General features: G+C 42.6%; 1 protein-coding gene across 1 annotated transcript in view; it reads left to right on the forward strand.

Moving 5' to 3' along the window:
- LOC147709548 (uncharacterized) overlaps window positions 1–13686 on the forward strand; it is a 572026-nt gene extending 558340 nt beyond the window's left edge. Inside the window, exon 5 of the mRNA XM_086926027.1 lies at window positions 13539–13686. Within this exon, the coding sequence (XP_086782153.1) occupies window positions 13539–13686 (148 nt within the window). The remainder of the gene's footprint in view (window positions 1–13538) is intronic.
- Window positions 13687–15780: the final 2094 nt, after the last annotated feature.

Below are 15780 nucleotides of genomic sequence, written 5' to 3' on the forward strand. Positions count from 1 at the left end.
GAAGTATCCACAAGTTGGGATAACTCCTTGTAAATAACCTGCTGGATTCTTCCGGGGGTCAGGCAAGGATTGTTTCACCTGCAAGACTTCTGATCGCTTCCATGGGAGGTGTATCCAAACTCTCTGGAAGTGTGGCAAAATTGGAGGATTGACAGTAGCATCACCTGGCATCCACACTGGGGGAACCTCTTGCATGGGATACTGACCAGATTTCGCTTTCGGATCATCGGAGTCGTCGTCAAACGACACTCGTGAAGGCACTGTGGACCTAAAAGCTAACAAACGCTCTAATGCATGCCGTACATCACCACCTACAATCATACCGTTCGAAAACTGACTCTGAAGTTCAGTCAAATCGGGCAGTACGATATCTAGCTCATCATTATACCACTCTTCTCTCAATGATTTGCACATCTCTTCGAACACAAATCTCTGTGTGGGCTCATTAAACTGGGAGAACGTATCGAAAACTATGCACGAAGTGTACTTAGCAGGGTGTCTAATCCACCTACGCGCCATAGTTACTAACGTCTCACTCTCCCTTACACCAGGCATTTGACTTCGTCTCTGAGAGATTTCAGAGACATCGGATTCGAATAACGATCCGAAAAGTGGAGAATAGAGAGTAACAACAGAATGAGGTATACGTTTACGAACAGAAGGAGAAGAGGAAAGAAGAACAGGAGCAACAGTATTAGGACTAAATGTAGGAGCAGTGGGAGTAGCCAAGATAACAGGAGTAGTAGTAGCAGTAGACTGAGAGGTTACAGGCAGAGGAGCAGTAGAGAGAAGAGGTGGTAAAGGAGCAGGGCCCACTTGAGGAACAAGGGGATTTGGAGGAACAGGGCCAACTATACGCTGACCAGCAGCCACCGGAACGACAGGCAGAAGAACAGGAGGAACTATAGGGGCTATAGTACCCTGTACATAAGGGGGTGGTGACTTTAGTAAATAAGATAACAAAGGATCCTCTTTCGATTCACCTTCCGTCTTGTCAGAACTCGACGGTAAAACCGGATAACATTTATCCACCGCCATGCTATGCTGTCTAATAGAAACTTCCTTTTCCTTCTCTGCTTTGTCTCGCTGATGCTGTTCTGCACCTTGCATTATCGAAAGGACACCCTCTTTCTCATTTTTCTTAATCAGCTTGATTTCTTTCTGTCTGACCTTTGCGCCATAACCGAAAGGAATCAAACATCGCTGGCCTAGCTTTGCTTCGAGAATATCTAAAATCTCAGTTTCAAACCTACCATGGGGTGGCCAACTAAGGACACCATCTTTTCTCGTATAACAAATCCAAAATGGGTTATATATAATGGGGCCCACTCCGTGTCGACGTCATAAATCGGAGTTCCAACTGGAGGTATCGGACATGAGTCCTCCAACCGTGAATCTGTGTTGCAACATCTAAGGAAACCAAACAAAATACTACGGCCAGGTATCGTGCACACTAACCGAGTTTCAAACTTCAAGGGTTATCGAATTACGATATCCTCGCAAAAATACGAGACCCTCGGTTTTTGGCAATTGCAATTGTCCAAGAACCCAAACAACAAAAAGACCAAAAATGCAATGGAACCATGCAATCAAACAAGTTTCAACAACAACAACCAAGTTTCAAAGTACGAAGCAAATGTCAAGCAAATGCCAAGTTTTCAAGTTTGAAACAAATGTTCCAAAAAGGAACCAAAGAGTTAACCTCAGAACTGGGAGCGACCCACAAATACTTAAGTGAAAAAACAATGGCGTCATCAGGAAGGCCCGTCTATCGTCTCGCCGTACAAAGGACTACGCCAGGCGCCAAAACAGGTCGACAGTCAGAGCATCAGTCCGTCACAGCTGTCGGGAAGCGGGAATCTTCGCGGGAAAAATCTTCGACCACTTATTTCGACAACAGGATCGATGAAGCGGGGTGTACCTTTCCTCGGAGACTTCACACGAAGTTCTTCACGATCGTCAGGCTTTGGACCGGTACCGCATGATGTCGCCCCACATTGGGCGCCAACTGAAGGACTGGGCTAATTTAAGGCCCAGCGGTGCCAGGGGACAACACCTGAAACCTTCGTGGATATACATGTTCCGGCGTACAAATTACAGAGACACGGGAGACTTCCTTCGGCGTCAAAGACCAGCATTTATTTACTGCAGGGACACAGAAATCGCTAGAAGTACAACATAGTGTATGTTCAGAGAGTCTGCTTTGAATTGCAAAAGTGGATCGCTCCTTTTATACACATTTTCGCCATTGCACAACATAACGAACAAAAGATTACAACTCAGTTCCCACAGTAAACTTCAAAAGGATTGCATTCATGTTTTCAGAAGCCCGGAACATAATTACAGAAACATGTCGGTTCCCAACTGTAAAAGCACGCTATCCCACCATTAGGCACATTCCATTCCATTTGTAAACGACCTAAGAGAAGGGACAGAAACAGGTGCAGGAAGACACAGACAGACAACAGATTGAAAAGAGTGTGGGGGCAATATCGGAAGCGTGATCACAGGATCAAAGGATTCGAGCCTAACGTATGCAAGGCTGAAACAATAGACCGGCACGGCAAGGTGAGCCTTGAGCGGAGCCATCTGCTTTTGCCGTGTCATTCCCCTAGTCATAAAGGAACACTCAAAGGAATATGCATCTTCCGCAAGAGCTTGGGAATCCCAGGGTCATCGAGCGAACATTGTCCGTTCGCCGGCTACGTGAGGGCAAGAAACAAAATGGATGCTGTATCTAAAATGGAACCCGAAGGTTCAGATGAAAAACCCGAAAATAAGACAAACCCTTCCAAGTAGTGTAGCGAAAACACGTACATCTACTAATCTCATCATTTACGGTTCGTAGATACCAAACTCATCCATATCCGAACAAGCCCAAAACGTCGTTCCGATTCTCACCGAACCTCAATACAAATGATATGGATGAGGTTTTCGACTCCACAACCCCATAGCCTGCATAGCTGTGCTCCTCCTCTATTTTCCCAAGGGGCTAAAAATTGATTCATTGAACCAACTCCCAGGCGAAGCTTAAAAACATTTCTTTAGTTGTTACATTTATTCCTGCATTTAGGTAAGGTTGAGGTTTACCTGCTTTGTAATTATTGAGCACAACCCAGCCACGAGCTCGTTTTGATAGTGCTTCTTTATCCTCTGCAGTAGATTTAAGTCTTATTGACTTTATGACTAGTTTTTGAACACACAATGAGCTGTTGAGGTATTCCAAAGGTCTATTAGACCCAGAGCTTGGATGGAATCCAAGAGGTATTTGTTAGCTGGTGATTTCACTATGCGTGTTAGTTCTACCCAGAGATGGTTGTTTAGCGAACTCTTTTCCGCAGCTCTGATTTTGTGCCAGCATTTTACATAGGCTCCCATTGGCTATGATGAATCAATTTGTGAAGGAAAAATCTGTTTGTGAAAAAGAGAACACTGGAACAAGAAAAATATATTCTGGATTTGGACGCTTTTTCAATGATTACAATGGCGGAAAGATTACTACTGCGGTAGCGATTATTCCGCCATCACAATGAGATTTAACCACTACCATATTGAGATGGCGGTGGATGTCACGGCCGACACAAAGTCTGTCCGGCACTTTTCCATTTTCAACTGTAAATGTATGCAGGGCCAGTGCTTGTGGTCTGGTGTGCGGGAGTCAGAGAAGCAGAGGGAAGGTTTGGATTCCGAGGTTTGGGTTGGGAGGCGGATTCATTGTGTGCTCTTGGTGAGGAAGGAGGTGATCCATTTGATGGTCTGTCTTTGGATGCCTATGTTGTTCAGTATTGTGATTTGCATATGGTGGGTGTTTGTGTCAAAGACTTCTGAGAGGTTCAGGAGGATGAGGGCCACTGTCTCCTTTTGGTTAAGGGGTGTTCGAATGTTGTCAGTGGCAGCAATCAGTGCTGTCTCTGTGCTGCGTTTTCTGGGGAGCTAGACTGGGAGCCACCCAGGAGGTGGTGCTGTTCAAGGTGGCTGGATAGTGGTTGGTTTATTGCTTCCTTATTGACTGAGGTTGGGAAGGGGAGCAGTGAGATGAGTATGTAGTGCCTCAGTTCACTGGGGTTGGCTGTGGGCATCTTGATTATGGGCTTGACTTCTGTGTGTTTCCATTCTTCAGGGAAAGGTGCTGCATCCATTGAGATGCTGAGTAGGGTGGCGTGTTGGCCAATCACTGTTGCTCTTAGGTTGAAGATATGGTGGGGGCAGAGGTATAAGGTGGGCCCTTAGTAGATTGATTTCATGATAGTGATGGTTTCCTGAGTGGAGACTTGTCTCCAGGTGGTCAAATGAGTGTGTGCTGGAGGGTGCTTGTTTGTGTGTGTAGTTCTTTTCATCAAGGAAGTCCTTGAGCTTAGGTTGGGTGTCAAATTTGCTGTAGATCTTGCAATCTTGTCATGGAAGAAGTTTGTGAGGTTGTCACAGAGGTTCGGAAATGGGGTTATGTTGGTGGTTAGGTTGCAGGGTTGCTGAATTCCTTGAAAAACCTTTATGGTTGTTGGACCTTGCTTATGTATTTGTAGAAGGTCAATTTTCTGTTCTGAGTAGTGTCTTTAGTAGTGTAGCTTCTTCTTTCAAGGCATTTGCAGTTGGGCTTGTTGGTTATGATGTCCTCAGTGTACCAGCAAGCCTGTTGGAGGGATCTTCTTTGTTTGGTTTTCTTGATGGGGGTGATGATAATTCTGCAGTGTGTGATCCAGAAGTTGAAGCTTTTGATGTCTTTGTTCACATTGTGGTGGAGCTTATGTGGGTAGAGGGCAAAGGCAAGGGTATTAGTCAAATTACTTTTGGATGTTTTGTACAACTGCGGCTTGCGGATTTGGGTCAGATGGCAGATGGAGGCTTGGGGTGGTGTTGGTGGGGGGGACAATGGAGTGGGCAGTCCAGGTGAATTCCATGGTGTGGCTGTAGTGTACTCTGTCACTGGAAGTAAAGATGGGGTTGAGAGTGTGTCATGCACTGTGGATGGTGTCCTTGACAATCTGCGTGAGCCCAATGCTGTTGAGACTGTTGATGAGGTTGTTGGAGTTAGGGTCATATTCTGCAACACAGTGGAAGTTGTGGTCACCTAGGAGGATGTAGTCCTTGGGAGCCAATGGTGAGAGGTGCCATAAAGTTGGTGATGAAATCCCAGAAGATGTTTCTTGGTCCTGGCGGGAGGTAGGGTAAGGTATTCCTGATGGTGTTTTTATTGTCTGTTTTGATTCTGAAGAAAAGGTGTTTCATGGAAGGTATGTTGTGGTAATTTGTTTTGGTGCATCTGAGGGAATCCCTGTGAATGATGGCGATTCCACAGCTGGAGTCTTGACACAATTTTGATGGGTGAGCTTGCATCCTTCTCGTATGATGGTGGCATTGTCAGGCGGCTCCTGGGTTGAGCCAGGTCTTGTGAGGAAGTTTATGTCAGGTGCAAGAGAGCTGATAAAGTCCCAGACTTCTGTGGCATGTTTACACAGCAAGTGGGTGTTGAGGAGAGTGCATGCAAATTGGTTGTGGGAGAGTTATGTGGTAGTTGTGTGAGTAGGTGTGGCGTCACAGGTCAGGCAGCAGCTAGTGCAGGTGAAGCGGGGGTGGTGTGGCATGTTCTGTTCTTTGAGGGCATGTAGGCTGGGGGCTCTGTAACTTTGGGGTTTTGGTGCGACAACTGCATGCCCACTGTGCATGTCTTCTGTGTAGCCACACTACGCAGATGTCTATGACTTACCCCCAACTTTGTGTTTCTGTGGTGCCTGAAGTGGGACCACAACTCCAAGGCCAGCCCTTAGTTCAAGTCAATAAACTCCAAAGCCATCCCGAGTGGGCCATGAAGCTAATGGCCGTTCATCACATGACTCTGCGCGACTCCCGGTCCTGTTCGTGAGGGAAGTCTTGGGACTGCTCCAGGAGCTACTCATATCAATATACAACACAAATCCGGAGTTCTTATTATTATTATTTTAAATCTTATATAGCGCGCAGCTACCCTTGGGCATCCCGGCGCTTTCCAGACAACATCCGATGGTAATGGGAACAGAATAGACACATTAAACAGGAAACAAAAAGGTTTTAAGACCTTTGCGGAAACGCAATGTGCAGGGCTCAGGTGAGACCCACAACAAGAAGTACAAAAAGTCAAAGAACTCTTCAACTTCTCCGTATCACTCAAATTCTTCAAGTAACTCAAGGAATGATGATACAGATAAAGGCCCTGCTCCCAGGTTGTTCCTGTGGAGCAGGCATCTGACAATGGGTCTGTTCCGCTTCTTTTCTTTTCAGGTTTCCAAGAGCTGGAGAGACCTCCACCTAATTATTAGAATTTTATGAGGACATGAGCCTCATTTTGGGCCATTGAATCCTTCTGAAGCGCCTTAGAACCCCATGGGTTCGGTAGGGTCTCCGAATAGGCTCAGCTGGGGGGTCTGCCCTTGGTGCTAGTCAGACCCTCAAGATCCCTTGGTAGGTCTAAATCAGCACACGGCGCAACTTTGCAAACTCCTCCTGGGACCATTCCAGTAGCATTAGCTCTTGGGCAGACCAGGCCAGCATGGCCTGAACTGGAGATGGAGCCCTATTTTCCTTACATTCCCTCTGAGGAACATAAATATAGGGGATATGAGGATCCCCAAATTAGAAACCTAGCAGAGTCCATGTTCTATGACACCTAGTATGAGGACCTGACTGATGCCAGTAGTCTGGACACCGCAGTAGATGCTGCCCTTATCTTTTTTCCCACAGTGGCTATGGAGAAAGAGTCTCTTTTTGCAATGGTGGTCTAGGTAGTGGCTGAGGTCCTGTAGCTAAATGTGTCCATGGTCAAGGTCAAGACCACAGTTTTGACAGAGGTGCTGCTGCCCGGGATATCCTCATCAGAACCCTCGCTCTCCTTTAGTGAACCCCTCACAGGTTTCCTACTCGGGGCCTGGGCCAAGCCCTCTAATGGCAATCCTATTATGAGGACCATCTCCCGCCCCTATCCCCTGCTCCAGTTATCTAGCTTTTCTCTGCCTGCTGGCTACGACTGAGAGCCTGGTGGTCCAGGCCTTAACCGCCAGGATAAATCCTGAAACATTTCCTAACACAGCACTGGATATAGAATCCAAGAGGCTGGATACAATCAGAAAGAGACATTTCTCTTGTACCAGCTTGGCTGCAGACTGTGAACACTGCATGCTTAGTGAGTCATTATTCCCACACTGTGTTGGGAATAATGATGGCTATACTCTCCAAAACTATTTCTGATGGGAGAGATGCAACAAAGTTCACCATCAGATGTGGATTGGGTACAACCAACTCGCTGGATACAGTTGTTGCTTCCATGGTAGTGCTTCAATGTCATTACTGATGAACACAACTAGCTTCTTGGAGGATGTTTAGGACATGTCCTTATGGACATGCCCTTGGATGGGACTTGCCTTTTCGATGCCAAGGCGGATTTGACTCTTGACGATTTAAGGATAGTAAGTGCCACCTCCTAAGTGCCAGAGGAGACAAACTCAGCTGTTGATGCCTGATGGATAATGAATGACATCTTAATCCCAAGGTGGTTCAAGGTCTCTGTAAAGATTGGAGAGAACTTTGGTTAGATCTGTTTGTTACCACTGAGTAACAATGTTATCACTTCCACGCACTGGAGATTCCAAGGTGGCTCCTGCTCGGAAATACATTTTGGGCCAGATGTACGTAAAATAGATTTACCGATTCTTAATTACCAAATCTGAGGGGTGGATATGTAGGTATTCCAGATGTGCTGGAATAACGAATCGGAAAAATTCAGTATTTACCGATTCAGTAAATATCGAATAGGTAATGCCCATTCATACCGATTTTCACAAGGGTGCAGGGGGTGTCCCTTTGACACCCTCTGGCACCCCCAAAACAGGCTTGGGTGCCATGTGGCAGGCATACATGCCCTAAGGGGAGGTCTGCCTGTCACATGGCATAGGTGTGCATGCACACATGTGCATGCACCCCGGAATCAGTATTTTACCATCAAATTGGATTTGATGGAAAAATACCAATTCGGTAAGGCCTCTGGGACTCAGAAGAGTCCCACCTACATCTGGGTGCCTCAGATTCGGTAAATTTACTGAATTTTATTTTACCGAATCAGTAAAATTACCGATTCGGTAGAAAAATGCCCCCTGCATACCTATCACCCATTTACCGATTGGTAACGGCCAAAATAGGCCGTTACCAGTCGGTAAATGGCCTGAAACGGCCACCTACATCTGGACCACAGTCTTGAGTGGACCTCAGGACCCCTATATGTCTTTTCGCCAATCCCACTCCTACCCAGAGCTCTCAAGAAGATCAAGAATGACTTGGCCTAAGTCATCTTAGTGGCCCGGGATTGGGCAAGCAGAGTCTGATACCCCGAACTCCTGAGCATGACCATCTATCCTCTAACCAAGCTGACCTTTCAGGAGGATCTCCTTTCACAGGGGTTCAGTGACAGAATATCGACCTCAAAAATATTGATGTAAAAAATAGAGGGAAAAATATAGGATACAAAAAAACTTTTAAAACTGTAAATGCACATATATAATACATATATTATATATATGAACATATGTAGAACATTATAAATAAACTAATATTTTAAATATTAATATAATTTAAAAATCATAAATAACATATTATTTAACAGGGATATATGTATACATATTTACTTATACAAAAACAGAATATATTAAAAAAGGGAAACAATTTAATTTAAAATGAAAAGGAAACACATTTTTTGATAATTTAATTACAAATATTATACAAAAGAAAAATATTGGCATTTTTAAATATTATTTGTACTAAATAAATATAGAAATAAGTACTCCCACCCAACACAACACACCAATACATTTTATAATTAACAACAAAAATAATAATAGTCCCACTCCAGGCAGTGCACCATTAGAGGACTGTTGGATTGTGAAGGGGTAAATCTTACAATTCCCACTCCATTCAGTACAACATTAAAAACAAATAAAATACCTTAAACAAAATGAAAGTATTTAAAGAATAAATAAAATGTATGTTGAATAAAAAACAACAGAAAGATTTGGATGCATATTGACAGAGAAGGAAATTATTAACCAAATTAGTGAAAACTAAACAATCCAACGTCTTTAACCTCATAGATGCTAGTAAACATCCCTCCCCAGTGCTGCGCTGTCCATTGGAACTAGTGCTGAATGGACGTCCAATGGTCGTGCGCAGCACTGGGGAGGTAGTGCTGCCGTCGGCCAACGCATTGACGCAGCACTTAAGGGGTTAAAACAGGTTGAAGTTTGCGTACATGTGCATTGAGCATGAAAATGGCTGATTTGCGGGTCCTTTAATATAAAAATGTAAAATAAATTTACTTCCCACCCATCCCCCTACAAAACCCACATCCCACATCAAAATGATAAAAGACTTTCTTGCATATTTAGCATAAATATTTATCAATTAAACAAATATTGTTTATGACAATCTAAATATAAATGCATTAAAATTAATTAACTTCTCAATCTTTTCCCATATTATCCCCACATACCCCACCTAAAATGTAACTAAAAACAATTAACACAATTAAATGAATTAATTTACAATTAAATATTTAGTAGCATTTAACAAGTAATTACGAAATAAAATAGAATAATGTACTCCCCACCCTATAAAACCCAGACCCTAAACCTAACAAAATGTAAACATTTAACAACATTATCAATTAATACAAGTTAACAATTAATCATTTATTAAAAAATAAATTACTTACTACCCTTTATTCCTATAAACCCAACACCTAAAATATTCAATTATGCAATTAGCATAATTAATTGTCAATTAATGAATTCATGTTAATAACTGATTATTAATAAATTAAAAATATATGACTTCCCACCCTTTAACCTTAACACCCCACACATGCACCTACAAATAAACAAAAGTACACAATTAACAATAAATGAACAGCTAATTAATTAGTATTAATTTACAACTAATTAATAATTAATTATTTAAAAATAAATTACTTTCCACCCTACACCCCTATAAACACCACAACCCTTAAAAAAACATTTACATGAAAAATTAACACAATTAGCAAAATTAAATGTCAATTAAATAATATTAATTAAAGAATATTCATGAATTTATTATAATTAAATTACTTCCCACCCTAAACCCCTATAAACCCACAACCCACTACAGAACGAAAAAACACAACATTTTAATATTCTTTTTTATAACTACTAAAAATTCAACTAATATAGTAAGAAACAAACAATATTTAAACCAAAATATTATGTCATATACATTTCAAATATATACTAAAACAATAATTAAAAAACAGTTTTTTAACTACATTTTCAGAAACAATATTAATGACTTTTATATTTTAATAATCAATTGTACTTACCCTGCAACTGATATTCTTGACAAAGATATTCTTGCACTCGATATTTCCATTCCACAATATTTTTCACTCAATAGTATGGTTCATTTGACATTTTTTACTTGATATTCTGTCTCGCCACCTTTCGCAGGAACAGGGCAGGGCCTTGCACCTGAACATGCACACTCTGCACCTACATGCGTGAAGAATGAGCAGCAACAGCTGAGGGTGTTTGATCTCTCTTCTGAAGTGTGTGATATTATCATGGCAGCCTTCTGGTCCCCCAAGGAAAATGATTTACACCTGCTTATGGGACAAATTTGTAGCTTGAGGTGTGGTACCAAACCTGTTGATCCTCTGTGTACACCCTTGTCTGAAGTCCTTTTGTTTGCTTCATCTTTTGCCTGGCAAGGCCTTGCTCTGAGCACAGTTAAAGGGTACCTTTTTGCCATTTCGGCCTTCCTGTGGTTGCTGGAAAAGCTTTTCCTGTTCAAGTCACCTCTTGCGAATCTTTACCTAAAAGGTTTATAACACATTTCCTTCCACATCCTTTATCCTGCCCAATGTGAACTTAATTTAGTTCTCACCTTTTTCATGTGTTCCCCAGTTGAGCTTGCGCACAGCTGCCTTTTCATACTGGTGACCATCAAAACACTCTTTCTTGTGGCAATCACATCTGACTGCAGGGTTAGTGAGTTGCAGGCTCTTTCATTTCATCCTGGTACACAAACTTTTTCTCAGACAATTTGGTCCTTCGGACCAGTACCACTTCTTTACCAAAGGTGATTACCCGTTTTCATGTCTGGCAGACCATCGCATTGCCTACCTTTTTTGCTCCCCCTCATACCACCAAGGAAGACAAGGGATTCCACCTTTTGGACCCAACAAGGGTGCTATCAGTTTTCATTGATTATACCAAGGACTTCCAGGTGGACGATCAATTTTTTTGGGGCTTTTTAGTTATGAAGAAAGGCAAGGCAGTTCACAAAGGAACCATCTCTAGATGGATCATCTTCTCTACACCATGGCCAAGAAGCAACAGCATGACGGCATGTTATGTTATGTTAGCGGAGCTTGTAAAGTGCATGGCTACCCCAGCAATGAGGCATCCCAGAGCTAGCGCACAGGCAGCAGTGGTGGAAGGTGAGAGGCTCGGTGGAAGGACAGCCAGAAGATGCCTATGGTGTAGGGCGCCAGGGGGCAAAAACACAGCACGCAGGCGTCTCCGGCTAGATGGAGGAGAATATCTAGGTTTTAATCTGTTTCCTGAAAGCCCAGTGAGTTTGAGTGCAGCGACCCAAGATTGGGATAGAGTTCCAGAGGGCAGGGACCTAAAAGAGCGACCCCCGCTCTGCTCCTGCGTACCCTGGGAGTATAAGCCAGGTGCAGGTCTGCAGAATGCAGTGCTCGCTTCGGCACATAGAGTGAGCAGAATCTGGGGACCCTGATCGTACAGAATATTATGGATGGTGTAGAGAGTCTTAAAGTGAATTCCCTGTTCCATCAGAAGCCAGTGTAGGCGGTACAGGAGGTGGGAGGTGTGGCAGTGATTATGGAGGGTGAAGAGAGTGTGGGCAGCAGGGATGCAAGCTCATTCAATAGGATCTAAGGCTGCAACCACTACGTTAGCAAGAGGAGTCCCTGTTCTGGACTTCTGTCAAGCAGCCATGTAGGCATCACTGCACACAATCATCAAACATTACAGCTTAGACGACAGTCAGGTCCAGCTAGATGGCCATTTTGCCTGTTCAGTCCTCCAGGACGTTTTAATATAACAGTCTGCAGACCCACCACTGGGGAGAAATTGCTTTGGTATCTATTCTATGGTAAGGAATCTGTGGCTAGAAGTCTTTATCAGATGAACTAGTCACTTCCCTTCAGTATTTCCTTTCTGGTACAGACTATCTAGCTGCATATTCCTTACCGGTTCTCCCATCCTCCCTGTTCTGTGAACTGTGTATCTAACAATTAAGAGATCCTTTTGTACCTCATACTGGCAAACAGGTAATTTTTTTTAGATTGGTCTATGCTTGTAATGAGGAAAAACAGTCAAGAACTGAGGCCAGCATGCTGGAGTGGGGATTATATAGTGACCGCGCACCTCATTTCCCTCATGGATGATGGTGAGGATTTCACGGAGAGCTGAATGACACCACCTACAGGTGCGCATGGGGACTGCTAACGTTTTTTGTGATTCAGTCTGACACCTGCGGCACAATAGGAGGTAAGTAATCTGCCGCTAGATAGAGTCTCTACTAGGTAAGGCATTGCCGAAGGTAAGTAACTTTTTCAGCAGTTTGTATCCAAATTTTACATCACAATTCAACCACAAGACACATTAACCTGAAGCTTCTACAGCACATTGAATCACACCATTCCGTGCTCCTTTGATTCACAAAACCCAGTGATCCCTTTATGAAGTATAGTGACCTTTTATGCACAGCACCTGACAGGCGCATGTGGCACAAAATAGTTACAGTGCTCCCCTGAAGCACATCGCTGCGTGCTACTCTAGATCACACCACCTAGTTATCCCCTCTGGTGACCTTTAACCAAAACCCTTAAATTATTTCGCCTTCCTTTGCTTCTACACAAATACATATTAATTGTCATGCTATTTACTTGTAATTCTTCACATAACCATACAGCATTCATTTAAGACAGACATTTTGACATTTCCAATGATTCTTTCGTTGATTGTGGACCTTTTTTGTGGTCTGCTGGGCCGGTTTTTACTGTTGATTTCCTTTATGATAAAAGAAACATTGCCTGCAGGAAGCTCAAATCCATGCAATTCTGCACACCTTGTGAAACACGTACACAGAGTTTTTTTACAAGTTTAAAATGGCTTCAAAGTACAAACATGGGCCACATTCTTTACCTATCTAATTCACTAATGGGGTATCAATTTTATTTTTTTGCCTGTGCCTATATATTTCGCAGTTTGACCCTGATGTCACTTGAACTTGAAGAAAATGATTTAATTATATTAATCTATGGACGTGTGCCTGCTCTATGTGTGCATGTATGTCATGAGTCTCTCTGTATGAACAATTAAAAAATAAAACCTAATCTCTTTGTGAATGCTTGTCCTCAAACTGCTTTTGGATAAATAACTGAAACACACGAAGGCAGATTGTTTCAAACATCAATGAGTTAATTCAGATTTGCCTTTTTATTGGTTCCCCAGGTGCGGCTCCATTTCCAGTATCGCAACTGGTACTACCCAGGACTTTCATTGCAACGGATTGGTGGGCCGTTATGTGAACGTCGTTTTACCAGGCCGAAAGGAGTACCTCACGCTTTGTGAAGTACAGGTCTTTGCTGAACCGGAATGAGAAAATCTTGGCAAATAAAGAGATTTCATCAAATCCCTATAAGCTACATTCAATCTGTAATGCATGTATTCGTAATGTAACCACAGACTGAAAAAGGAAATTGTTAGAAAACTGAGACACTAAAACACCACTTTTTTGGTGGCTATACGAGATGGTAATAAATGTTAACACAATAACAACGTATTTGTCTTGTCCTGTATGTGAGAAAATGCCCCTTTTAGAGTGCCATTCCCTGTTTTACTGTTTTATGTTATTGTTACATTTGAGACCCTGCACACTTGGATACTGCTGTCCAGATCCTATGGTCTGACCCACAAAAATTTTCAACTTGGCTAAGCCCTCATTGGCATAATATTAACTCTCCTGAAAGGCAATAGATGGTGTGACCCACAATCTTCCCATGCCATGGAAAGTAAAATGGAATGCAGCACTACTTTACTATCCAGTAGTGTGATAATGCAAACATGACTGCAGGCTTACCACCGTAGCCTGGCTACTGAAGTTTAAAAAACTGCAGCCCATCCTATCAAAATATCCCTTTTTGACAGAAGAAACCCTTCTTTTTAAGCATCATTAAGTCACCTCTATGTAGGCCTTGTAGCCCACAAGGCAGGTTACAGGGTAGTTAAATGAAGGACATGTAGAAATGTAACATTATCATGGCCTTACTGTGGCTAGCATCCAAAAGTTATTTTCACTGTTTGGAGGCTGGCAGACACATAGGGAAACACTAAGGAAATAATATTAAATATTCATTCTCCTATCTCCAGTTAGGGACCGGCTAAATAAATGATTGAACAACAATTTTTTATATTTTTTAAAAGTCCACTTAATCGTGATGACAGACTTTTAATAAATATTATGGAAATGTCTTATCCCCCGATATCTACATTTCAGAGATTAAATCCAAAGGAGAAACAAAGGTCCCAGTCTACAGTGACCACATTTCATTGGTGCTTTGTCCCTCTTGGCACTATTTTTACTTAAATGTCCTACAATTCATATCTCTGGTTCACCTGATTGGATTACTGTCATTTTGGTCATAAAATAATACACTATTTTAATTATGTTGTTTATGTTGTGTTTTTTTTTTTACTGTTTTGGTATTCCAAAATGCTTTACATATTTTATCTAAGTAGAGCATGCCCGCTCTGGGTTATTGCTACCATACACTTTCTTACCCATGTATGTATGCATTTGTGTGGATCTGTGTATACCATATACAGACTTCAAACAAATATCCTGCCAGAGACATCAACATATAGTGCAACTTATATTTTCCAAGCTCTAGTAGCAGTCCAGACAGATTGGCCTGACATGAGTAATCCTGCACAGACCCTTATATTGTCTTCATACCCGGCTAGCCCATGCTCAAGGTGACTAATATTAAGGAAAAGTAGCTTTTAGAAAGTTAACCTGTCCTGATGCTCCTGGAGGGTAATTTTCATTAGCAATCAAGCTGTAGCCCAGTGTGAAAACGTCCTCCACGACAGAGACAAAGGCTTGGGTGGTGAGAGGCTTTGTGTGCCTCTGACAGGAAGACCAGGTGAGGCAGCTAGCAGCAATCCAGAGGGGATAGGCCTGAGATGGGTAATCGTGCACCAATTCGCCCTCTGGGGTGACATATATTATCTTCATACCTGGCTAAATCCACCTCCCTCATGGTGACTCTGCCCGGGCCCCACAGGACATCTTGGGACATTTACTCAACATATGCATGATTCCCCATTTGAATAGCTGCTTTTTCTCTTTGCTGACACGCCTCCTACAAATGCATATGTGACTCTGCGCGAGACCTACTGGTTTGCAGAGACACTCATCTTAAATGACTGATTGCACCCTAGCCAGCAAGTATTTGAGAAGGAAGAGAAGAGACCAATGTCTCTTTCTCCAACCCACCCTCCCATCACATGGCCTAATATTCTCCTCAAAGATTGAATGCGCGGAAGACCCTAGTATTCAAGAGGGCTGTTGTCAATTGCACATGGGGAATACAAACATTGCATACTTTTTTGGGACTTGCACAACATGCATAAAACTCATTAAGCTTGCTGCTGTTATTTTACTTAGAAAAAATTCACAACTTTTCATGGG

The sequence above is a fragment of the Lissotriton vulgaris genome, chromosome 6, assembly GCF_964263255.1.
Source record: "Lissotriton vulgaris chromosome 6, aLisVul1.2, whole genome shotgun sequence".
NCBI classification, from domain to species: domain Eukaryota; kingdom Metazoa; phylum Chordata; class Amphibia; order Caudata; family Salamandridae; genus Lissotriton; species Lissotriton vulgaris.